The 27,096-nt window shown below is 49.8% G+C and overlaps 1 protein-coding gene across 1 annotated transcript in view; it reads right to left on the bottom strand.

The window, feature by feature from the left end:
• Positions 1-26,276, bottom strand: part of GPC3 (glypican 3) — a 138,542-nt gene extending 112,266 nt beyond the window's left edge. Inside the window, exons 1-2 of the mRNA XM_062612762.1 lie at positions 26,099-26,276; positions 17,315-17,476 (exon numbers count right to left, since the gene is read on the bottom strand). Of these exons, the coding sequence (XP_062468746.1) occupies positions 17,315-17,476; positions 26,099-26,258 (322 nt within the window). The 5' untranslated portion in view covers positions 26,259-26,276. The remainder of the gene's footprint in view (positions 1-17,314; positions 17,477-26,098) is intronic.
• Positions 26,277-27,096: the final 820 nt, after the last annotated feature.

Here is a 27,096-nt window from a genome sequence, read left to right as displayed (position 1 = left end):
GACCTCAAACATGTTGTTCTTGTATAAAGCTACGTGTTCCCCTTACAATTCACACTGGCATCCGCTTTGACCCTCAGAGGAAACAACAGCCAGAGGACAACACTGCAGCCCTCCGATGCTGGCGGTGTTGTGTCATCCCTGCCTGCATTCAGAAGGTATCACACAGTAAAGCAAGAGGAAGGGGAAGTGAGACGTGTGCACAACCTCAGCCCTTCCCATAAATCCCCTTCTAGGATGCCCTGGAAAACCTCAGCTCGGTCCACAGAGCAGGTACCCATCCCCAGCCCCACCAAGCAGGTACCCAGGTGAGGGCAGCTCTCCTCAGTCACAGTTGCTGGAAGGTAACAGTTTGGGCTTATGGGTGACAGAGGCTGTGACATTTGGGTTGTGCTGGAGCAGATGTCTCCAGCTAAGAGGCACTTCTGTGTCCAGCTCTCACACTGATTTTTTCCTGGATGCCCTGCACACAGTGCCACTGTTGCTGTGTTATACACTGAAAGATTTACAAGGGCATGAAAATGAACCCTGGGTAGGACTTTGTCAAGCAGGGGAGGGAGGCCAAAAGAAAGTAATTCCACATGTGGAGAGGAAGCTGTCTCCTTTCACTGCAGTCAAAGAAACAGAGCAACCGGAGGATCAGCTCTGAACTCGGGTAAGATGAATGGCAACTACAGCAAGGGCCATAAAAACACCTCTAGAAAGCAAGTTGCCATAAGGGAAATCCCCAGCTCACCACCCGTCCAGCAAGGTAAGCGTAAGAAACTCACTCCAAACATGCACAGCAGCTTGTCTTCTCAGGTGCATCCTAAACACAAAACCAGGGAGAACCAGGGAGAAACGCAGAGGCAGCAGCAGCACCCAAATTAAATCCCATCTACTGTGCAAATAACCTTGCTTGATGATGGAATGAGTTGCATTGCTTTAGATCAACGTTATCTGACCTTAACCAGTGAAATGAACAGCCAGAAGGCAGTGCTCCCCTTCCCTGGGGCTGTAGCAGCTCCTCTGCAAAGCCTTTCTCAGACGCTCAGGGATGCGGTTCCTCCTCTCTGTCCTGGTGCCTGGCAGAGATCGTGCTCTGTTTGCCCGTGCACCACTGCAAAGAGGTTCTTAACATCCCGGAATGACAACATGAAAGTGCTTCTAAGGCACTTCCGTGTTGTCTGGCAAGCAAGCGGCTGATGTACAAGCTGTCAGTGCAGAACCACTGTCATTTATTTGACAGGAAAGCTACAAACTCGTGTAAAACCCCCCAAATTGCTTCTTCCACCCTGGCAACCAGAAGCACGCATTCATCACTGACCGGTCAAGGAAAGATGCCTGCTGAGCCTTCAGGTGCCCACCTGAGAGCTGCCACCCTAGAGATCACCCCAAAGTTTCCACTGCTGCAAAGCAGCAGCCAGCAGGTCCCCACGGCTCAGAACCAGCCTTTCCTCAGAGCATCTGCAACGGTGCGCTCCTTTGTGCCAACGCAAAGCAGATCCCACAGGCTCCATGCACCCTAAACAGCAAAGGGGAGATAATCCTTGCAGTTCAGTGTTTATCTAGGCCAGCACACGGTTGCAGCTCCCCAAGGAAGACTCTGCCTTGGAAGTGTGAAATGTTAATGCCTGCAGAGGGTGGATTGGCAAACGCTTCACTCCATTTGGATCTGACCCTTGCTAACACGGAAAGGGAATACCTAAAAGCTGTGCCGTGCACCCAGGGACACCTCTGCAGTTTTCCTGACAGAAGGAAAGAAAATGAAAGCAGAAGAAAGCATCAGTCTGACCTTACAGCTACCAATTGGATCTGCCCAAGACTCCGCTTACAGTGCAACAGCAGGTGGTATTTGTCTTTCCTTAAAGAAAAGATCCATGCTTTAGGGAACTGCATGCAAAAATCCTGTATCAAGAAGGGCAAATCTGCCCTTGTGAGAGACAGGGAGCCGGCTTTTAAGGCAGCATTCTCAAGTTTGAACAACCTGCACTTTTCTGCACAAGGAAGTCTCAAAACTGCCTCCTTGCTGCTTGCTCCACCATCCTATTCACCACTCATCCCAGTGGCCTGCAGCAGCCATCCTGGTACAGGTCAGGTAGTGCCCCAGGGCAGCAGCACTGGGCAGCTCAGGTGCACTGATGCTCCCTAGAGTAAACCATCTCCTGTTTACCGAGCTGGTCCCTTCATCCAATTGAATTCTCCAGCATCACTGCACTCCCAAACAGCCCTCAACCCACTACACTGCCTTGCCTGTGAAACTGCTACGAAGTGATTAAAACAAGGCTCCTGCCTACTCCCCAGACACCTTGTATGTCAAACATGTATTCAACTGCTTTGTCAATCTGTAATTATTCAGCTCTTGCGATCATATGAGACAACCCTTCTCATAATGACTCATTAACATCTTGTTTGAGGTAATGAGCAGCTTCTGCAACAGTAGGAGTGTTGGGTTGGAGCTTGTGAAGTTCGCTCCACAGCACAAAGGGGGCTACAGCGCTGCCCCATAGCTGCGTCCGATGGCAGGAGGAGGGAGAGCTTGGTACAGGATGTCTTGCTGTGGAAGTCACTTCCAGCCCTTTCCAAAGGGCAATGAGACAGTAACTAACTACACCTCTGTCAAACTAGTCCAAACCTGCTCCGTGCTGAGGACCTCTCAACAGAATGGCTGCCAGAAGTGTCCAGTTGCACCTATATGTGTCATGAATATGCCTGGTGTTGGCCAGCAGCTATTATAGCCCTATTATGCCCTACTATAGTCGATGAAGAGCTGTCATAGAATCAGAGAGTTGGAAGTGTTGGAAGGGACCTTAAAGCTCCTCCAGCTCCAGCCCCTGCCACGGGCAGGGACCCCTTCCACTAGAGCAGCTTGCTCCAAGCCCCTGTGTCCAACCTGGCCTTGAGCACTGCCAGGGATGGGGCAGCCACAGCTTCTCTGGGCACCCTGTGCCAGCGCCTCAGCACCCTCCCAGTAAAGAACTTCTTCCTTTTCTTCAACCTGAACTTCCCCGTTTCAGTCTGAACCCATCACCCCTTGCCCTATCACTACAGTCCCTGATGACGAGTCCCTCTCCAGTATCCACACAAAGGTCATTATCTCCTCCAAGCAAGTTAAGATAGACCATGATAATATTCCAGGAGGCAAAAAAGGCAAAACCTACAGACACATGCAGCAGCAAGCAATGAAAACTAAGATGTTTGCTGGCTGAAAACAGATTTAGTGCCCAAGTATTCCCCATCACCTCTTACAGCCAAACAGGAGCCTGACATATGCACATGCTGTAAGGTCCTGGGCAGGAAACCATTCCCGCAGGCATCCTCTGCACGCTCTTAGACTGCAGACACGCAACACAAAATAGAGATGGACACTTCTATGCAGGGTTGCATCACCGTGAAGGAGAATTCAGCCCAACAGAGCCACCCTCCTATGCTACAGGCATTTAAAAGCTTATTGAAACCCTGACATAACACTCAGCAAGACATTATTATAATGCATAAAAAAATACCACTCTGTATAAGGACAAAGCAGCTGCATTCTGAAGGAGCAACAATAGCTTAGCCTAAAATGTCATTACTACCAGGAAAATAAACAAGCAAGGACACTTCATGTTGTGCATTAAGCATTGCAACCTATCTGGGTGACACCACTGCACTGAGAACAGGCTACTCGCTTTCCCATGTCATTTGTTTAACAGGCAGCTGAAACCATTACAAAGACAAAAGAGAGGGTTTATATTCTGATCAGTTACGTTTTATCTATATTAACAATCAAAAGCATCATAAGCAGCGGAGGAACTGTTGTCAGGCGCCATTTGGATGATTTACATCCTTTTAAGCGTATCCAGTGTTCTCATACCATTAGAAGGAAGGGGAAAATTAATAGAATATTAATGGCCAAGCAGCCTCCCAGTACAATAACTATTCCTTTTCCCATTCATGTTATCAGCCCACAGTGTAGCTCCCTTTCTTTTTGGAGAATTAAAATAGGAATGTGAATATACTAGCTGACCAAATTTCCTCCCATGCTGCACCAAAACCCGAAGGGCTTCCCCACACATGGCAAAGCTACCGATTGCTTTGCCTTCAGGTTCTTCCTTCCCACCTTTTTTTGCTGTGATGCTGAGACCACAGCTCTTCCTGCGCTCATCACTATACCCCTGCAGGTCTATCTCTGCATTAAGGGGAGCAGAGGAACTCGGGACACCACTGAAGAGCAGAGAAAGTCATAGTTCATTAACTATAATTAGAGGAGAGACTAATTTATGAAGCAGATGAACTGGGACGTATAAGTTCTCTCTATGCAGTTAAGTGCACAGAAGGCAATGCCTTCTGACGAGTCTACATCATTCCCTGCTAATCAATCACAGAACCCCAGCCTGGTTTGGGTTGAAGGGACCTCAAAGCTCCTCCAGCTCCAACCCCTGCCACGGGCAGGGACCCCTTCCACTAGAGCAGCTTGCTCCAAGCCCCTGTGTCCAACCTGGCCTTGAACACTGCCAGGGATGGGGCAGCCACAGCTTCTCTGGGCACCCTGTGCCAGCACCTCAGCACCCTCACAGGGAAGGAAGAGCTTCTGCCTAAGCTCTAACCTGAACTTCCCCTGTTTCAGTTTGAACCCACCACCCTTTGTCCTGTTGCAACAGTCCCTGGTAAAGAGCATCCTTAATGCAGATTTCCTCTCTCTAATGTTACTGCTGTTCTTCCACCGTCTCACCCTTCTGCCCAGCGTCAGCAGCTTTGTCCTCTGACAAGAGCCCACCACAAAGGGGAAGTGCCAACAGAATTCATTTTTCAGTCAAAGCGGAGTTGTTGTTTCCCCTGCAACGTTTTACACTTCAGAACACGCCGGGAACGTCGGAGCCCATCAGCAGAAGCAAAATCAGAGCTCTGCTGCCCTGTTAATGCTGCATGACCTCCTCAAGCACCTCGCTCCGGGCATTCTGCAGGGAGTGCAACAAGACCAAGGAGGGGAGGGGGACAGGGAGCTAAGCTGAGCGTTAGCCACTGGCAGGGTAGAAAAGTAATCAAGGTTAAAATACAGGGAGCACGGAACCAGTGCCTCTGCCTTAGGAGAGCGGGATGCTGTTCTGGAGAAGGGGGATGCAAAGCCTGGAGGAGAGCGGGGAGGCGAGACTTGCTCCTCTGTCACCCTTAAATCCCTTCTGTACCACCTCTGAAGGCAGAAGTGGCAACCCCAAACTGGCTGCATAGAGGATGAAAGTGCAATGTTCACTCCACGTGTCTCTCAAGGATTCCTTAAGCCTCCCTTCAGTGCCTCACCCAGGACAAGGCAGGGGGTCACAGTCAGAAATAACACGCAGGAGTCTTGTTTTCTGTCCCCTCTCACCCCTGAGCTTACCTGCTGCTGTTGTACTACAACCTCAGCTCCAGCATGCACAAACACTCCTCCTGAAGCCTCTAAATCCAGCACAGCGAGTTATGTGCACTTGCAGACCTCTACATAGACACAAAAGAGATGTATGTGTGCTTCCCCAGGCCAGCCGGGGCAGAAAGGCTCAGGCACAACAGGCACTGGCCATGAAGACACCAACCCCGCTACCATGAGAGTTTTACAGACCTAAAGATCTAAGGGCTCAGGTCACCAGTTGCCTTCATCATTTCATGTAGCCAAAGCAGATATTGGTTAATACCAAAACCTGGTATTAACAGGGCACATCAGCTCCAACCCACAGCAACTCAAAAGCATAGATCTGGTACAACTTAAACATGAAGCTTTCCTGCTGGTGCTTTTCCACTTCTTATTGCCCTATGATGGATGCTACAGAATCGAGGGATGCTTTGTCCACCAAAGGGTGACACTGGGCTACTGCAGATCTCTGTGCCAGCTCCTTGCCACATAGAACCATAGAATAGTTAGGGTTGGAAAGGAACCCAAGATCACCCAGTTCCAGCCCTCCTGCCATGAGCAGGGACACCTCACACGAAACCATCTCACCCAAGGCTCACAAGCGAGGACAGAAAGCCGCTCTCATATTCCACAAGCAAACTCACTTTAACTCCGGCTTTGGAGTCCCTTCCCTGTCTCTGAATGAACGATCACACTTGAGAACAGGACAATAGCTTCCAACAGACATTTAGATTAAATATAATAACTAATTATAGGCAGAGCCTGTCACAGTTGCCTACTGCTTGTGATCTTTGGACCCTATTCCTACTTACCTGTGATTTTGCCAAGCTCCAACCATCTGGACTGCAACTTTACGTGCCTCTTGTGTGCCTCAGGCTATTTTGCACTGCAGGCAAACTGGTTCAAGTGTTTCTGAGAATCAGGCAGATGAGAAAGATTTCTTTCTCTCTTTTTTGCCTACAGTAAGGCAGGCTGATGACCTTCTCTTTAATGAGCTGAAGCACCTCCCAGCCTTTGGAGCAGAGCTCAGCTTTTGACAGGATGTGGGCAAGTCCGTACGAACATGAAGCGCTGTCGCAGTTTGGGGGTGCAGTTTGAGGTTAGGGTTGTGCTTTGAGGACAGCAGGAGAGCTGAAACCTTCTTTTGTTTTCTGCCTTTAAACCTTCTGCTTTTTTAAAAGAGAACCCAGGTTTTGGTGCATTATTCCTCCTTTTTATTAACTTAAAGGCAGAGTTGAAGTACTTCAGTACTTAGGGAGGTGATCCTACAAGGACACTGGGGAAGGACTCTTCATCAGGGACTGTAGCAATAGGACAAAGGGTGATGGGTTCAGACTGAAACAGGACAAGTTCAGGTTAGATCTAAGGAAGAAGTTCTTCCCCGTGATGGTGGTGAGGTGCTGGCACAGGGTGCCCAAAGCATCCATCCCTGGCAGCGTTCAAGGCCTTGTTGAGCAGAGCCTTGGGCAACATGGTCTGGTGCGAGGTGTCCCTGCCTGTGGCAGGGGGTTGGAACTGGATGATCTTAAGGTCCTTTCCAACCCAAACCAGCCTGGGATTCTATGATTCTACTTGGAAGTCAGGCACTGCTCCTCCAGCTGCTGGCTTTGCCAGCTCCAGAGGTCAAAAGATATGGAGGGTACAAAAGAGGCCATACCCAAACCCGAGGTCTACACCCTGAATGTGTGTTGCTACACTGCACTGAACACAACCAGAAAAGGTCTCAATTAGGCTCCCTCTGAATTTCAGGGGGTTTATCTGTGGAAGAAACATACACTGAGCATCACAAACCAGCTCAGCCCTGAACATCAGCCCTGAGCGTCACAAACCAGCTCTGCAATGAACATCAGCCCTGAACATCACAAACCAGCTCAGCCCTGAGCATCACAAACCAGCTCCACACTGAGCATCAGTCCTGAGCATCACAAACCAGCTCTGCAATGAACATCAGCCCTGAACATCACAAACCAGCTCAGCCCTGAACATCACAAACCAGCTCCACACTGAACATCACAAACCAGCTCCACACTGAGCATCAGTCCTGAACATCACAAACCAGCTCTGCAATGAGCATCAGCCCTGAACATCACAAACCAGCATGAAAATCAGTGGAATTGTCAATTCTGATGGAATTGAGAGTCTTGAAGAATTCTGGCCTAAAGTATTACTTTAAAGCATTAATAACCAGGCATCAAACATGGAGGAGACGCAAAATAACTCATTAAGGACACTCATCCAGTGCCCCTACACCAGAAGTTGATGGAAAAAGACACACAATGCTATAATGAAAGGCTGTATTCTAATGCACAGAACACAAGAAACCAAATGGAGGTTTATTCCATAACCTTCGTGGACATTTCACCCTCAATACTGTTGTTCTGGTTGCCAGCTCGCTGTTGGCATGAGTCAAATCCAGAGGAACCAGTGTGCAGCTGAAGAGGTTACCCCCTCCCAGCTCTGTATTTTCAAGAGGCATTTCAGGATCAAATATTTACGTACTAGTGAGCCCAATTATTTTCCATGCTTATGTCACAGTGAGCTGGAGGGAGTAAATGGTTTTCAACCTCTCACCAGTTCAAAGCCTGCCTTCTCACTTGAGGCGAAGCATTTGCTTTGACTTGATACTAGTAATGCAGTGAGCTTTACAGGGCATCTTCAAGGTAAAAATCTGTGCGAGCCAGTAAAAAAAAGTAGCATTTTACTGTCTATTAGTTCAAGAAGTAGGTTCTAAATCCCACCCCTTTGAAAATGAAGCATTTCCCCAAATGTCAAATGCACTGCTTGTTCTTCACTGCCAGCACAATGTGCGGTACAGGGCTAGTAATATCATTTCCAGGCTGTTATCTAAACAGCCTATGAACAAAGCAAGAGAGGGGAAAAAGCGTCTTATCACCTCCAGCTTTAAAGCTGCTGCAAATTCCAACACTCAAGTGCCATCTCTCAGTGAACACAGAGAACAGAAGAGCTCCTCTGCATGGAAACACAACTTTAATCTCTCTTCAGGAATCACAAAGCTCATTCCCAAGGACAACGGGGGCTACAGCAGCACAAGTGCTTCTCGAGGCAGAAAAAGGGGGAAAGGTCTGCAAAGCAAAAAGCAAAGAAAGGGAGGACCACCGTGTATCAGCCTGGCCTCATAAGAGGCTGAGCAGGAGACCACCACCCCCCAGTGCTGTGCTCTGGCTATTCATTCCCTCAGCCAAAACAACTGAAACAAAGCAGGGTGTGTTTTCTACTGATGCATCAATAGCAGGAATCAACTCCTCCTTACAGCAAACACTTCAGGCAGAGGAAATGCCGTGCACGAGATTCACCATTCTCCTGGGCGTTTCTTTTCTTTAGACATGAGCTTTATATTTGATGGGTTTTAGCTTCTTTGCTACCCAAGAAGAGGCTGAGCCACAGAACCAGTCCCCAGCTGAGGGGGACAATGCACTACACCACCCATGGAAATCCTTCTCCGGCCATCTCAAAGGCCTCCAGCCGGCTCTCACCAAGTAATTGCCAAAGGTTCCATAAGGAGGCTGATCTCAGCTGGGCATCAGAGACCAGCACTCCCCTGACAATGACAGCACGAATAATCACCTTCAAAGCCCCAACCAGAGGGAAGCTCTGCACCTCCAGCAGCCACCAAAGCTATCTCTAGCACATGGTAGCTCCCACCCTGCTGTGCTCTGGGCTGGATGGAGGACCAACACCACTGTTCTCTTCCATTACAATTGAGGAGTATTTAAGACCAGTTGCCAGCCCACTTACGTGGGAGACTGAGCAGACTGGAATCATTTCCTCATGCAAAGGCAGGGAAAACACATGTGCCGTTTCAACTGAATTCCTTGCAATTCAGTAGCAATTTGATTTTGTTGTTTTAATGAGGCAGATTCCAGGGAGTGCATTGATCTGATCAGCCTTCACATTCCTGGCTCGCCTCTCGGTGACAACCAGTTTCCTTGCATGCATTATTGGCCATTCCATTTCCTTTCCCTAAAAAGAAAAGGAGCATAATTTTCCCTGTAATCATAGCAGGAATTCGACCAATACAAACATGCTGCATTAATGCAAGCTGTTCTTCACCAACTTGCCTCAGAAAGAGGGAATTCCAGAGCTGCGAGCTGTAACCCTAGAGGCAGCCTCGCCGTTCTCTGCTGCTTTGTGACCCTCAATCAGATTTCCTGACTTGAGGATGACAAATCTGGGAATGAAACCAGCAACAGAACCCGGTTACAATCGCTCTGCACTGCTGGTTGGTTTGCCCTGTCTCAGAGTTGGGCTTTCCTGATCTTCACTTTCCAGCCGACAGGTCTGTGCGAGATGGTTTTTCCCAAACACGTATTCAGATTATCAGTTTTCCAATTAAGATTTTGGTTTTAATGCTAACAGATTAAACATGGCGATTCCTACGCCTCATGGCTCAGAGAAGATTGATTCCTGCATCCGTTCCCCCATGGAAATGCAGTTATATCCACATGCGAGTGTTTTCTCTCTCTGCCATCAGCACTGTTCAGCTCTGACCCATCACTGCTCCATGGGACAAACGGGCCCAATCCAGCATCACATCAAACCTATGTGAAGAACTGCAGCACAATGCAGCACTGACAGAGTCACTCTGACTCTCAATGCCCAATCCAGCATCACATCAAACCTATGTGAAGAACTGCAGCACAACGCAGCACTGACAGAGTCACTCTGACTCTCAATGCCTAATCCAGCATCACATCAAACCTATGTGAAGAACTGCAGCACAACGCAGCACTGACAGAGTCACTCTAACTCTTAATGCTGGCTTTAGCAGTGATTCAGGTAAGTGCATAAATATACCCTGAAGTATTTTCCTGGGCCTCCTTAGGATAAGTCCTGAGCACGCCAAGGTATCACCATCCCACCAACACCACTTCCAGGCACTACAGCAGAGGGGAAGCAGCTGAGCTGTGGGAAGTCAGACCAAGACACCCCTATCACTGTAGAACACTTCAAGGATAAAGCCCAAAGCTGGAGAACTGGATTGTCAGTGCCTCCAGTGCATCCAAGAGTTCCACAGGCTTCTCTGCAGCAGCTAATGCGGGAGGCTCTGCCAGCTCCGCACACTCATGTGGAAAGCTCTCATCTGCCCTATTTGAGCGGTGTTTTCACAGATTAATATACTTTCACAGTAAAATGAAGGGTTATAAATTGCTCAAATTGATTTCACATCAGCACTGAAGTCAGAGTGAGCAACACACCTGAGGTGACCCCATCTGCTCAGGGGAATGTGAAACCACAGCGCATCGACGGCGTAATGTGCTCCACAAGAGTTCATTTCCCTCTGATGAGATGCACCATTGGCTATTTCATTGCTGGAGCTTATTGCTGCTTTAAAAGCAAAATGTTTTCTTTACAGAGACAGTCCCTGCCTTTACTGCCGGGTGCTGCCTTCTCCTGCACAGCAAATGCATTTTAAACACTTTGCGCAATGAAAATGCCTCTATTTATTCTGCCAGGCCAAGAGACGGAAGGTGCCACCGTGCCCATCTCTGCACTAGAATTACAAAGGGAAAAAAACCCCAACAAAACGTAATTTGACTGGTTTATAGTATTAGGAGGCATTTAAGAACATTAGTACTTGAACCGTCAAAAGGTGCAGCTCTGAAGGTAACTACAGAAAACAGCCCACTTGTAGAACAGAGGAAAGCAGGGAGTGAGGGCTCCTGTGTATCTCCCAACTCCTGCTCCCACAGGGAATGCAGGCAGAGGATCCTGTTTTGCCAGAGCAGCTGGGACAGAGGCAGCACCACTGGGCTGCACCATGCAGGAGACACTGCAGGCATCTCAGCATGGCCATGGTGCTCCTCTGCAGAGACCCTGTCTGAACATGTCCCCATCCAAAACATCCCCCTCTCCTAGGGGGGCAGAGCACCACATGGAGTAAGTGGGTGCAGCCCCATGGCCAATGCCTCCCTATGCCCTGCAGAAGCAAGGGAGCACCTTCCCCTTTCAGAGCAGAAAAGCAGCAGCAGAGCTGGCAGGGGCTGGTACCCCAGCAGCAGGAGACAGGTCCACAAGTACCGAGGAACTCCTCTGCACGCTTTGGACTGGAGACCTCTAAGCCCAGACATCAAGCACAGTGTGTAAAAGCTGCTGAAGCAGCACATAGGCAGCTCCTAAAAGCCCCCTATTAACCTCCAAGCCTCATTTCACTGATGAGGGGAAGGGCATCAGCATTTAATTGCAGGGGAAGAACAAAGAGGCAGGACACAAGGAAGGAACGAAGGAATCTCAACCATACACGTTTCCCTATGGCTGCACCCTTCAAGCCACCCCCAAAAGCAGGGGCTGGTGGCATCTCCCACCACACACTTCACTGCTCCACAGACGTGCCAGGAAGTTGATGCTAGCCCTTTGCAAAGGGCACAACACAGCTTCCTCCTACAGCAGCCAGCCTCTGGACACCCAACATGGGCACCCCACAGGGTCTGCATGGAAACGCAGATGGGAGCACGAGAGGCCATCGACGTGGGGCTGTACTGCAGATCTCAAATGAGGATGCAGGAAAACAGCAGCAAAAGCCAACAGGCTCCATCCTGCAAGGAAGGGCCCCAAGGATGCATGCTGAGCTCTCCATCAGCTGTGAGCAAGGGCTGTGCAAAGCTGCCCGAGATGCACCAGCGTTCTGGAAGATCAAGGGAAATGTGACCACTCTGGTACAGACTCAAGCAGAGGAGAAGGAGCCCAGGCAAGAGAGCAGCCCCACATCTCAGGCTCAGCACCACAAGGAGCACCGAGAGGCAGCAGCCCCATCCAGCACACCCAGAGCCTCATCAGCTGCATGCAGTGCCGTGCTGGCATTGAAACTCCAGGCAGCAAGAGGAAGAAACAAAAGCAAAAGCAAGCATCTTCCCAAATCTCTCTTCCCAGCAGTGTGCACTGCCATGCAATACTTCCAAAGCCATGGTTTACGTGGCTCAGGAGGGCAGTTTCATGCCCTAACTCCTGCATGATGGATTTTACAATTTGTTAAAGAAACTCATCAATCCTCAGCAGTCATTTTTAATGCCCAGAGCCTCCACAAACTCCTGCATTTTGCTGATCCCCCAATTTCAAATCACTTGAAACTGCTGCTACGATTACAGCTCTGCTCCTAAAGCTAAGCATTATAGCCCACTCCAGACTCCCAGCTTCGTGTGCTAGTGTAATAAACAGATTAACTGTGATTTATGAACAATAAGTTCTGGTTATTTGAAAGGAAACATTACTTCCCTATACTGATTCTGACAAACTGGGAGCTCCCATTATGCAGACAGCTCTTCCCACCTACCTGTAATCATCAGTTTAGAGCATCATCGCCAACCTGGGCGATGTATCACCATAGTTTTCCACTGCAAACCTGGTGTATCCCAAGCATCTGGCAGGAAGCACTGCCAAAGGCAGGACGCCAGCCTGGATTGACCCAGTGACACCAGTACTATTGTAACGCATGAATAACGAAATCAACAACAAAAGAAGAAGCTTTCAAAGAGGACAGCTGCCACTGTATGGATGGCAGCAAGGAAGGAGGCAGCAAGGCTTTAGCAAGCAGAGGAGCAGCTAGGAGCAGGAATCATAAGATGATACAAAGATCTATTTGTGGTGCTTGTTTGCTTGTAAAGTCTAATTAGTTTTAATATTCTCTTTCCAAAAGCTGAATTCCTCCTTTGAATCCACTCTAAAACGTCAGCTTCATCTTTACAAGCCCACAAGCAACAGTTTACATCTTCACGTGCACTCTCACAACACACCTACAGCTTTGAAGCTGACCACCCCGCTCACGTGAGACTTGGCTACTGCTGAGCATCTGGTTTTACATGCGTTCAGTTAACCACAATCTGCTGAGCATCTGGTTTTACATGTGTTCAGTTAACCGTAATCACTTCTCTCCTGCATGGAGAAGCCATGCAAGAAGCCTCCTCCCCGCACAGTGGCCCGCAGAATGGTGCTGTGCTGAAGTGCTGCTGCCAACACCTGGGGGCCCTCCTGCACTGTCAGACTTCACTGGCTTAAAGGCACTGGGGTATTAAAGCACCCCAAACAATAGGACCTGCCTCTGCTGGGCAGCTCTCGTACCAGTGGACCCTTCCCAGCAGCACTCCCACCATGGTGCCCATCTCTTCTCACCTAATGGATGCAACGCGCATCTTGGACTCACCCACCCAAGGCATGATTACTAAAGATCAAAGGCTTTATATACTTAAACCTCTTCAACAGAATAAAAGAAGCCTCAACTCCCTCACCTTGCCTCTAAAGCAGTAACAGCAGCTCATGAACAGGGGAAAGTCTTGAAGGCTTCTGAATAAGAAACGTGGAGAGACAATCAGTGATCTTTTATCTTCCAGACTTCAAGAGGAGCCCAATTCTTCAAAGAAAACCCAATAAAGCCCAGACATTCTCATCATACCAAAATAAATAATTCAGCCATGCTTTAGAGGCCTCCACCATTAGGGTTGGCTATTTGATACATCTGTGGCTTAGGTGTCTCTAAGCTGATTAGAGATAACCTGATAGAAGCTTACAATGTCAACACCAGCTTCACTCCCAACAGGTAGGAATGGACAGTGCAAATAACTGTAAATAACCAAAAGGGGGGCTATAGGGATGCTGGGGAGGGACTCTCCATTAGGGACTGTAGTGACAGGACAAGGGGACAAGGGGCAACGGGTTCAAACTGAAACAGGGGAAGTTTAGATTGGATATAAGGAGGAAATTCTTTCCTGTTAGGGTGGTGAGGCACTGGAATGGGTTGCCCAGGGAGGTTGTGAATGCTCCATCCCTGGCAGCATTCAAGGCCAGGTCGGACAGAGCCTTGGGTGAGATGGTTTAGTGTGAGGTGTCCCTGCCCATGGCAGGGGGGTTGGAACTGGATCATCTTAAGGTCCTTTCCAACTCTAACTATTCTATGATTCTATAAGGTCAAGAGAAAGAGAGGGGAGAAAGGTGACTGGCAGGGCAGGCTCTCCCCATTTGCCACAGCAGGTTAGTTGCAGTAACGCAAAGGTTAGTTTGGATGAGAACTCCACAGCAATACCATATGGCACTTGCCAAAAGACCCACGAGCAAGTTCAGCTCATGTTCATCTTCACGGTATGCAACAGAGCTGTTGTCAGCTGAGAACCCAAACCAGCAGGTAGGCACATGGGCAGATACCAGCATGGATACACTGCATGAAAGCAAAAACACCTGCCCTCAAAGAGATTCCGGTGTAAGATTTAAGTGCAGTCAAGGCAGCTACAATCCATTCCAACATTGTCAAACACAGTGAGTTTCCAAAGGATTAAACTGCTACTTAAATAATCTTCCTCTTTTAAAGAGTGCCTGTAAGAGAAGTGCAGGAGCTAACTGTACCAGTGAGACTGAGTGAAGGGAGGATTCTTTGGGCTGGGATTTTTCCTTCTTAACTGCAATAAAGAAAAAGCCCAAGGCTCTAAAATTAATAATCCAATCAACTTTGCTACGCGAACATTGTAACAGATAGGCCTGGATGAGGCTTTCTGTAAATGCCAGACAAGTTCCCTTGATCTTTATCAGCAGCGAGGCTGCTCTAGCTTCTGTGGGAAGAAATTCAACTTGGTGCCAAATAGCAACATCTGGGTGAGATTTCACTTGTCAGACCAGCAGTCCCTTCAGATGCCAAGCTAAAAATACATTCATTCTGAAGGATTTCACATTTGTATTTCCTTTTAACAGGAGTGGTTAAGGGTACGTTTCCATTCCACCATCCTTGCACTGCTCTCTAAAGCAGGGTATTACACATCCTCTGCGCAGGACCCCCAGCAGAAGCAGGGGGTAAGACACACGTCCTGCAGTCCCAACTCCTGAAGCCACAGGGCATCTGTCCCCAGCTTCAAACAAAGGCACCATGCAGGAGCAGGGCCTGCAAGAGATGCCTGGGGACCACGGTGGGCTCCAATAGCACTCAAGGACTGCTCCAGCATCCCCCCAGTAACCGCATTCAGCCCCAGGCACCCCCTGCAACGGGCATCCCACGCTCTCCACCTGTGCCACAGCAACAGCAAGTTTGCCAACCTGCAATGAGCTGTCATGGCACATACCTTGGCAGCGTGGGAGGAAGCAAAGAGCACGCTGGTGGGATTTGATTTGAGACACAACAGCCTTAGTGATGTCGTGAGATAGAAACCTCTCCCCTACCATCAGCAGGGCCAAGGAACAGGAAATCAGACTGCTGTCTGTTCAATCCAGTTTTTACAGCTGAAACAGCCTCTGGCACTACAGCCATCAAGCCACTCTTGAACAAGCAGCAATCAACATATCCACCTATTAACAACGTGGCTTTCTATAGACTTTGAGACTAAATTTAAAGATAACAATGGCACACAGTTTTCAAAGTCTAATGAATTGCTCTTCCAAGTCCAAACCACTTCATACAAGGTAATTAAAGCGAGCTCCTCGGTGGTTCCAGCTAGGAATTCCTCTTCAACAGATTGCAAAAGACCTTGAAAATTAGTCAGAAGCTTTTTTTATAAGCAGCAGTGGTCAGGAATTGTTCCATTAAATGCTTTTCATCCCTACTACCAAGGATGGCAATTCTGCACACCAAGGCTTTCCAGAGTAACATCAGCTCCCAAATCCCTGCCCAGGAAAAGGGCTCTCACTGCCAGGGTGGAAAAACAAAAGGAAAAACATCAGAGCAAGGGATTCAGCCCTCCCGAAGAGGCAGAAAGATCCAAGCTAGAGCACCCAACTCTGCTATACTGTGCACAACCTGCAGTAACATAGGGTGTCATTCCTACATGCAACAGGAGTTCTCACTGCGATGCTTGTGTTAAACGGTAGGGCAAGGAGGCAGCACTTTGTATTCCAGCCAGGTTATCAATCTCTGAAGTTAGTCCACATTTCCAAGGCCTGGAAATCCAATCTCTCAGTAGTTTTACTCCATTCTGTTCACTGCATTGACAAGTATAGGGAAAAATACACTGTTACCTCCTCAGCAATCCAGCTGATCTCACACTGAGAAAACACAACACATTAGACTGCATCAGGCAGCCGTGGACCAGAACAGAGCTTTGCCATGATCTCTCAGGCTTCAGCAGGCTTCGGGTCTTGCTATTAATGATGCACAGCCAAAAATGAATCAATTACTCTGCAGAAATATCAGCATGAAGGAAAAAAAGCCCCACTTGGCTGCTCATGCCTTCTTTAAATACAGGCAGAAGTGCCATCAATAGAGAACAATGGAGCCTCAACAGGAAAGCACTCAATAACCAAGCAATCATTTCATTACCATTAACCATGGATGGAGTAAGTTTTGCTTGTGTAAAGGCCCTAAAAACCACTGATTGCAGATTTAAGTGACATGGACTCGTGTGTATCCGCAGGAGAACAGTGTTTGTCAAAGCTTAGTTTTGCCAAAAGGACAATACTTCGCATTAGAAGAAGAAAATACACCAAATTATCACTAGAAAAGGAAGAGCGCTGCCACCATAGCGTGGCACCAGGTCACCAAGCCCTCACATACCCCTGGTGGATGGCACTCGTGAGCATGTCAGCCTCTCTCATGGAACAACCAACTTTGTTTTGCCGTGGATAACAACGATCAACGCGCACGCTCTTCAGTCAGATGCTTACCAAGCGTTACACTGGGGTGACAACCAGATCACATTACTGCAGCCTGGGACTGGCAGAACCAGCCCAGATGGTGCTTGCACAGACAGGGAAACGCTGGGGGAAGTGGGGTTTTCATTTATTGTTACATTCCCACTTGAAGAGGTGCAGTCTTTAAAGTTACAATTGCTGTTTCAGTGACGGGAATATTTAGGACAAGCCTGCCAGAGCAGCCACATCCCAGATCAGGTGTATTATTTATCAGAAATTAGCATATATAATATATATATATATACAGTCACATGAAAACCAGAAAACTTCCAGCCACATGCACTTCTGATTGCGAGATGCTGAGAAAGAGCACCAAAAGCATCTCCTCCTCCCTGGACCACCCCCAGCACCCACCTTGGAAGACAGCAGCGTTCTGGATGACAAGGAACTTGAGCTCCATGCTGGCAGACTGCAGGAGCTGCTCCATGGTCAGGCGGGCTGTTGCCTGGTACTTCTCCTCCATCTTCCTGGAGCAGCATGTGGAGCCCTTGGGGATACATACTTGGAGATCAGAGCCTGGAGAGGAAGAAGGGCACAATATTTGCTTGAGGGGTTGGAATTAGCAGGAGACAACAAACTCTATACGTTAGCGTCACTGCAATCACTGCTTGGGCAAATCGATGACATTCCTGGGATTGTCCTGAGCAAGCAGCTTGGCCGAAGGAGCAGATTGATAAGGCAGAGCCAGGATCGCTGAGCCATAGCCCCTGGGAGCTTGCTTTGTACTCCTGCCAGCACGCTGCTGGCTGCATCTCCCACACACTCTGTCCACTGACGTGCCAGTGCCGAGCAGAGGGGTACAGAGCATCACCCTGCTGCTCCTGCATGCTGACCAGCACGCTGGTCAGGAGCTGCAGGCAGCCAGAGAGATGGGGTCAGAGATGAGGAAAGGAGCCAGGATTTGGAGCTGTGGATTTACAGCACCAGCTACCACAAAGGAGAAACGTGACTGCTACTGCTGAGCCCAGGACAGGAATGAACAGAGCAGCAACAACAACACCAACAGGACGACACAACAGTAATTGACCATTTCTTAGTTCAGCCTTCTAAACTGTACACATCTCCCAAGTCCTCCCAATTCCACCATTCCTTCCTCACCTCACTGCAACAAACCCCCTCCACCCATTCACCAGAGTGGTAGAAGAGCCAGAGGACAAAGGTTAGAGGAACACTGATTGCTCTAGCATCTCGAGCTGTAACCCAAAACACTGGTCAGTGATGCTAAACTCTGGTTTTTAGACATTCCCAAAGCTTTCACTCCTGGAGGTAATAGACAAATTTTAGGAAAAGTGCTGTTAGCCAAAAATAGATCAAATCTAGAAAAAAAGAATACTCATTGTTTGGATTCAGACAACAGGAGAAGGTGGGACAAAAGAACTGGAAACAGCAGCAACAAAAAGTCTCATTCTGGATCAGCTTTCAGTAGCAAACCTTGGCCCCACAAACACAAGCAAAGCAATGAGCTCCTACCAAAGCAAAGAGCCTTCATCATGCAGAACACATCTAACCTGATGCTGCTGTTAGAAACCCAAGCAGCAAGCAACAACTCCGTTAATAACAGCTATCCAGGGCCAGGCAGCAGTGAGGACCTCACAGTTCAGTGGCTGCCATCTAAAGAGCACCGTGCCCAGAGCAGGAACAGCTCCTTCTTAAGCTCAGCACTGCCCAGAATGAGGATTAGGAAGCAGTCCCCAAGGAAACGACAGACAGTACAGACAGGGCAAATGCTCCCCATAGCCCTCAGCCTTCACCCTGCCTTCCCCTTTTTCCCCCTCTATAAAAGTCCCTTTGGTAATTTACATCCTTGCTATGGAGGGATCACTCACCCTTTCGGGATCTCCTCTCCTCCTCAAGAGTCTTTTAGCACATCCACTCTCCCACTAATTACTACAAAGGGTCAAGTCACTTCTGTAAGCAGAACAGGATTAATATTAACGTCAGTTCAACCGTGCACCTCCTGAGGAGGAGTCACGCACACCAATGAGGGAACACCAGCTGCCAGGAGCAGTGACAGCAGAAACCCTCCTGCCTTCAGCCCCATCCCTTCCCAGGCACAGCCTGGGGGAAACAAGACAAACCCCTTCATCTGCAACATGGATATCACACACGGAAATGAGCTTTAACCACTGCACGTCCTGTCATCACTGCAAAACTACGCATGGCAAAGGGCGAGAAAGCCCACAGCTCCATCCCAACTGCCTCAGTTTCCCCTTCAGCAACACAGGGCGCACAGCACAAATTTCTCCATCAGCAAGGCCAAGTTGGACGGCGCTTGGAGCCCTGTCCTAGTGCCTGTCCAGTGGAAGGGGTCCCTGCCCATGGCAGGGGTTGGAACTGGAGGAGCTTTAAGGTCCCTTCAACCCAAACCATTCTATTATTCCCTTCTCCTGTTTGGAGGAAGGAAGGGGAAGAGGGGAGCAGGCACCAAGAAGACAAGCCATATTAGCTCACGGCCCTTGAAATCGCACTGTAACTTGCCACAGTAGTTGTCCTTGCTTGTGACAGGGGAGTTGGAACTGGAGGAGCTTTAAGGTCCCTTCCAACCCAAACCAGCCTGGGATTCTCTGATCAGCCCCTCTGGAGAAAAGAAGTCAGCACCACCAACCTAAAGATCGACTCTCAGTGGCTCATGAACTCACCCACTCCAGAGGAGCGCAGTGACGGGTCTTTCACGCATCAAAACCAAAACCACAGGGACCATGAAACCACCTAACAGCAAGACACGGCCCTAATGAGAGCAGCAGCTCTGTAACAGCAAGCTAAAGAGGTTTTCTCAAGTCAAGTCCGAGTCAATTTACACCGCAAAGAGGCTTAGCATGGTCCCTTTAACACTACAATACAGCCAGAAATTCCTTGCTAATACAAAACTTATTTCCTCCTACATTTATTATATTAAGACACATTTCAAATGAAGGGGGGGGGGGGAAGCCTTCCATGATTAATGGAAATTCCAATGTAGAAAATCCAAGGGCTGGCAATTAAGAGATCTGTGCAAGGTCAAGCCAGGGATAGGAAGCAGCAAGGTCATCTCCTTGCATCCCATCCTTCTTTTTAGCTATTAAGCCAATTTCTCCCCTTAAGTGGATCTTTACTGTTGTGAAGTAAAAAGACAGACATGCTGCAGCAAAGCCATCACGGGGGAGGAGGAAAAGCCTGGGAATTAACTCCAGCCTCTTAAAGCATTTTACAGACACAGCCAACTAACACCAGCAACCAAACCATCATGGGAAAGGCAACAGGTCAACACAGGCTCTTACAAGCTACCAGGGACAATGTCCTCCTTGGCACAGAGTGCTGCTACAGAGGGCCAGGGAACAGGGGCCTGACTCCCATCTGTCAGCTATTTGCTGTGTTCAGCAGACCCAGATGGTGAGCAGACCCTAACAGCTCCATCTGGAAGTCCCAATGGTAAGGAAAGGAGGTTTGGATGCTCAGGACCCCAGTTTATTCATACCATTGCTTGGAGGTCCCCTCTTCTGCACTCACACTGCAGCATCACCCAAGAGACCCAGATCCTGCATCCCAAACTGTGCGTGCTCCAAAGCGTGCAGGTGCAGAGACACGGCCACCACAAGCCTACGGACCAGGCACCAGCATGAATTAAACTGCCACATGTTCTGGCTCCATAAATGCAACGCAAAATGTCCCGTGAGTCATCAGATCCTACCCCTGCCTCCCAATCCACCTCCTCCAAGCATTTAATCTAACACAAACACCTCCAGTGATAGCTCCAACTTGCGAGATAGCAAAGCCCATTCAGCTGCCTAATGGCCCTTACTGTTTTATCTCCCAGCCTACTCACTCCCCTTTTACTTAAAGATTCAAGCCATCCCACCTTGGAATGCCAGTCTCATCCCTCGCAAACAACCTTCTCCTTTGCTATAAATCATCACACGTTCATTTTTGGAAAGAAGCATCCCACGAATTCCCCCAACAGTTTGATGAAATGGCATTTGGAAGCTCACATCCCAGACTCTGCAAGGCGATGCCAGCGGGATGCTAAGCTCAACACCCAGCTCCGACGGAGGAGAAGGAGCTGGATGCGGCCCCTTGCATCGGCTCATGGGTGCCAGGCACTGCTGTGCCATTTATGGCGTCTTGGGGAGCCACAGTGTAAATGCTGCAGCAGTTCTGCACCCGTTCCTACCTGACAGGACCAATCTCTACAGCTCTGGCCGTTCCAGCACCGCTCTGCCTCTTCCTCCTCCTTCTCACGAAGGGAATTTCTCCTGAAGTCCGGGTAGCAGGGAATTTAAAGAATTCAATTTGACTTTGGAGCACAGTTATTCCCAGATTGGTGGCTAGCACAGCAGAAGTGAAAGTAATGTCATAGAATCACAGAATCAACCGGGTTGGAAAAGACCTTTAAGATCATGGAGTCCAACCATTACCCCAGCACTGCCAAGCGCACCACTAAACCACAGCACTAAAGGCAAACTGATCTCCCCTCATGGCCATGCCTCATGATCTCCACTCACAGACAACCCTCATTTCCCCTGATGGGCACCCCTTGCACCCCATAGCTGCCCCTCACTGCCATCCGTTATCTCCCCTCATTGCCATCCCTCATCTCCCCTCACTGCCATCCCTTGCCTCCTCCTCCTCAGTGGGTTAAATGTCAAACTTCAGTGGATTAAATGTCAACCCCCCTCCTTGAGATGCTGTGCAGGCGGTTGTGAGCTCCTTCGTGAGCCTGAAAGCTTGTATTTGGATTTCAGCATCCCAAGATAGCTCCAACCCTGTCATCAGACCCTGACGGAGGAGCCATGCTTCCCACTGGAGCACACGAGCCTGCCCACCCAGATCCAATGGCAGCTGAAATTGGATTCACGTTCCCCCAGACTCACCCCAGGCATTGCCTAAATGAGAACCCATCCCTGCCTCGTGTTCCACCGCCGCAGCCTCCTCCACAAGGAGCAGCAGAACCCTTTGCTTCCTGCAGTCGGGAAAACGTCAGAGGGCTTCATCCTGCCCTCCCAGCACACCGCTTTGTTAATGGCACCCATCAGAAAGCTGCTGCTTTCCTCTCTCTGTTTCACACTCAGCATCATGCTTTAAACAGATACAAGCAGTAATTCAGCCTTTAAATCTAGCGGGTTTCCCCCCAGCCATTTCAATCATTCCTCTCTTTTTAAATCAAACCCCTGCTTTTAAATTATGTGACTAGGAGGTCATGCATCTGCCACTGGCTTTTAATGCGCAGCGTTTGTGGAGAGGGAAAGAAATGTAACTGTTGAGAAGCCAGGTTAAGTGCTGATCTTTTTAAAACCTAATTAAAGAGATATGAATTATAAACCAACCTCATTCAATAGGTGATGCAAGTTGGAACAGTATCGGTACCACATGGGATATTTATTAGTGCTTAATTAGCCTTTCTTTTCTATTCCATCTTGCGTTTCCGAAGGCCATCTGACTCTGGATGCTTCCCTAAGCCCTGCAGTGCTGCCAGGCAAATATAACGCCATAACGCCACGTCTTTTAAAAGAAGAAGTTGGGGAGAAACTAGGTTTGATAGAGTAGATGTTTCCTTCTAACAAATCTATCAACGACACCATCATCTAAAGTATGGAGCTTAACTTGCGGGCACCCACTCACCACGTGCGGTTGCTGTGCTCGCACGCACGCACCTTACAGCCATTGCAAAGGCTGGGAAGAGCAGTGCTCAGGATGTTGTTAACATCCACCCTTGGGAGCAAAGATAAAACAAATGATCTCGCTATAAAGCCACTGCCTGGGGAGGTTACTGAGTTTTAGGGTTCTGCTCCTGCTCTCTGAACTAGCAAGAGAGCAACTTGCCAGCCTGGAATAATGAAGAACAGAAAACTCAATTAGCTAGTAAGCGAAGATCTGAAACCAGCACGCTCAGCTGAACGGAAAGGCTGCATGGGGAGGAGAATCATTAGTCCCACTCAGGAAAAGCAGCATAAAAGAGTAGGAGTACAAAGGGAACCAGCTCCCGAGCAAAGGTGCATTGAATCCAGCGGGAAGAGCTGAGGTGTTTAGGTTGTGTGTTGGCACACAGCAGCTGCCAAGAGAAGAAAAGAGAGAAGAAAGCTTGACATGCTCAGGCAGCCAGCTGTAAAGCTTTACACCTCGACTCCAACAGCAAAAGGTTCGTGTCCTCTATTTTCTTTGGGTGAATCCATATTTGCTTCCATCAAAGAGAATGAACAAAAAGCTAGCAACTGCACTCTGCTGTGGGAGGAGGAGAAGAGACACGCTGCAGGTACCACTGCCGAGATGAATACTCCTCAGCATCCACACAGCCCAGAGCAGACACATCTATCCCCTCTCCCCGAGTCATCGAGGCAACAGCTTGCCCCTTTCCCCTCTATCCACAAGCACCAGCCCCGTTATCTGGAGTGTCACCACAAAGAAATCCAAACGTCGAGGAGGAGAGGAGAGCAGACGGGGGAAAAAACTGCAATTCCAGCTACAGTTTATACATGAGAAAATATGCAGGGAAAAAGACAAAAGGAAGAAGAAAACCAAGAAGAGACTTTAGTTATTAATGAATGCAAAGTTCCCCAGCACAGAACCGCAGGTGGCTCATGAGCTGGCATAAAGTCTCAACTCCGAAAGCCTACTAAAAGCACTCTCCCATCACCCTGCCTTCACTCCTCTCCAGCACAGGGCCTCTCATCTAGCTCAAGTCGAGCTGTTGCCATGAATTACATCCTCCCACTGCTCCCAACAGTCAGCCACAGCTGACAGTAGTTCAGTCGTGCTGCTCCCCACCTCCCAGCGTGCCAAAGCATGCTCCAGAGCTACAAAAACCCAGTCCCCAGGCTTTAGGACCAGAGGAGACCGAGTTCCTGCTCGCTGCCTGATGCACGCCTTCAGCTAGAATTATTCCCGGAACATTCGTACTGCTCATGAAACAGCATGACACTTCCCTCCCATTTATCAGAACTGCCTTCCTCCTCATTCAAAGCATCAGCCTGGTGCGGCTGGATCCTCTCCAGGGAGCACTGCGCTCATGTCCCCCAAGCCCATGCACCACTGCTCCGGTAAAACGGAGCCGTGGGACACTTCTCCCGCGTGTGCTGCAGCTCAGCAGTGTTTCCTCTGCTTTAATGCCTTGAGCCACAACTGCTCCTACTGCAAAACGTGGCGTCCAGAAGTCAGTTTTCTGCTTGTGTCAAAACCCCCCTGACAGGTTTGAAGTAGGTTGTTTCAAGCCTTAGTTTCTCTAGGGTGATGTGATCTATAAGCAGAGGTTCTCAGAATTGATCCTGTGCTGATTTGTGGCTGGGAGCTCCAAAACTTTTCTAATTGACAGATGTATGAAAGGAAGAAAGCCATAAACAGAAGCCTGGGAAATAGTCCTTGAGTGATGTTTCCCTATTACAGAGATTTATGCAGCTGCTACTAGGAGAAGCGAGCGCTCTGAAGTGTAATTACTACAGAGTCATGCAAGATGGGCCAGATCCAAGGTATAAGCAAGCACTCATTGCTTTAATTATGATCAAGTTTATGTACTTAGGCAAACGTAAAATCCACTTTCGATTTGATATGCGGGAACTTTATCATCATAACAAGCTGGAAGTGTTCACTTGAAACACCGGCCCTGTTACAAGATATTGATCCAGCTACCCACAGGCTCTGCAGAGAGGTAAAGGGCTCCTTCCTCCTCCTGAACAGCATTGGATGCAGCTGGGGCTCCCAGAGGAGCACCAGCAACTCCAGCAACCTGAACCCAGCCAGGAAAGGAAGTCTCCTAGAGAAACCACGCACTGAAATCACAGCCTGGGCCAGGATGCAGGACGCCACTGGCTCCTGGGAAGGACCCACCACGGTGCAGCCCCCAGGCTGCAGCAGCCCCTCACCACGCTCAGCACAGCTGCCTCTCACCACTCCATCACATCTCCCTGTAAATATACACTCCAAGAAAGTTACCTAGGGATCAAAACAGGCATTCACTGCCTCCCACAGGAGGAAGGGAAGGCATTTCTTTGATTACAAAAAACAAAATCTGTTGGTTTAGTGGTGATAAGAGCAGCTCCTTCCCCTCCCTGCAACTCTCCATCCAAGCATTTAATCACAAAGTATTTCCAGTGCTCCATACTGACAAGGAGACCGAGGCTCTGCAGAACGGAGGAAGAAGAGATGCTGCTCCTGCAGCTAGTCCAAAGGGCACATTAAGAGTCCAATATTATATGGGAAGGGGATGCAAGGATAGGAAGGGGAGGTACTCTCACACCAGGACTTACATCCCGTCTCTCCTAGATCTCACAGCTGTTGATGACCTGAGGCATTGCTACAGTCCTAGAGCCCAAAGGATTTGGGATGCACAACAGCAGACACCCCACCTTCCAGTCCCACCTTCTCCCCTTCCTCTCCGCTGCAGCAGATTAGTGCTGAAGCAACTCTTGTGTCTCTGGCCCTGACTCCCAACACAAGAACCATAACTCAACACATGGTTATTAGAAGCAGCTACCGCTGGCGATGATCTCATTGCACCTCCCCTGTGTGTCACGTTTGCCTGCTATCTCTTCCTTTTCCTACTTTGATCAGAAGCTTTCCAGGGCAGGCTTCTCTGCTGCGTATTTAACCCAGCACAACCGCCTCGGAGCTCCCCAGGCAGCTCTATAACGCAGCCACCAGAACCTCATCCTTCTGCGTACACACAGGCACCCACCCAGAGGAGCCCACACTCCCTCCCTCATTACCAAAAAGCTGCAAAAGCAGCTCTAAAAGGCAGGAATTCAAGTATTTCACTTACATTTTATAATAGGAAAGAGGCATGTATACGGAAAGCAGCCTAGCAGGGTGTAGCTGATGAGGTTTGGTGCGGTACCACCTGTGATGCTAATTGCACAGCAGAGTAACACCTCACCCGGCTCGGCGCTCGCTGCCCGTTTCCAGCCTGTTTCCCCGAGCCGTGGCAGCCCCCGAGCCCGGCCTGGGAGCGAGAGTCCTGGGCTGCACAGCGAGGACATCCCAGACCCCTATTTAAGGCAGCGCGGAGCCCGGCACCCCGAGCCCCAGCCGCCGGGAGAGCCGGCTCCGCACCGTCCCGCTAAGGCACAGAGACCCCCTTCACCCTTCCGCACCCCTCCGCCGGGGCGCTGCTGCGGCGGCGAGCCCCGGAGGGGAGGGCTGCAGACCAGACGCCACGGTGCCGGGCGGTCTCACCTGGCACTGGGCTCTCAGGCACCCACTTGGCTCCGGGCTGCAGCACCTGGAAGGAGGCGCGGACGGGGCGGCAGGCGTCTTCCCCCTTGGGCTGCGCGCTGGCCGGGGCACCGAGCAGCGCTGCCAGCAGCAGCAGGAGCGCTCCGCCGCTCCCGAACATGGTCCCGGGCTACTCCGCACCCGCAGGCATCGCGGCCGGCAGCGGAGCCGACTCCAGCCCCGCGCTGCGCCCGGAGCGCCCCCAAGGCCCCGCCCCGCCCCGCCTCGCCGCGCTCCCATTGGTCCCCGCTCAGCCGGTTCCGCAAGCTGATTGGTGCTCGCCCCGCCACCCGCACACTTGCCCCGCGCGCGGCAGTTTCCAGCCCGCGCTGCCCGGAGCCATCAATGAACCACAGGGGCAGGGGGACAATGGGACATGGGGACAGTGGGACAATGGGACACGGGGACAATGGGACACTGGGACACGGGGACAGTGGGATACTGGGACATGGGGATACTGGGACATGGGGATACTGGGATACAGGGATACTGGGACAGTGGGACATGGGGACAGTGGGACACTGGGACAGTGGAATACTGGGGCAATGGGATAGTGGGACATGGGGACACTGGGACAATAGGACACTGGGGCAATGGGACACTGGGACAATGAGACAGTGGGACACTGGGATGCTGGGACAATGGCACACTGGGACAATGGGACACTGGGGTAATGGGACACTAGGACAATGGGACAATGGGACACTGGGGTAATGGGACAATGGGACACTGGGGTAATGGGACACTGGGACAATGGTACACTGGGGTAATGGGACACTGGGACAATGGGACACTGGGGTAATGGGACACTGGGACAATGGCACACTGGGACAATGGGAAAATGGGACCCTGGGACAATGGGAAAACGGGACACTGGGACAATGGGACACTGGGAAAATGGTACAATGGGGCACTGGCATCCCCAGCTGGGCCAGCACAACACAGCTCCGAGTCACCAT

This window comes from Pezoporus occidentalis, unplaced genomic scaffold, assembly GCF_034315485.1.
Source record: "Pezoporus occidentalis ecotype Australia unplaced genomic scaffold, CSIRO_AGI_Poc_V1 ctg161, whole genome shotgun sequence".
Classification (NCBI taxonomy): Eukaryota; Metazoa; Chordata; class Aves; order Psittaciformes; family Psittacidae; genus Pezoporus; species Pezoporus occidentalis.
Note: the sequence above shows the minus strand (reverse complement) of the source record. Positions and strands in the feature narration are given on the sequence as shown.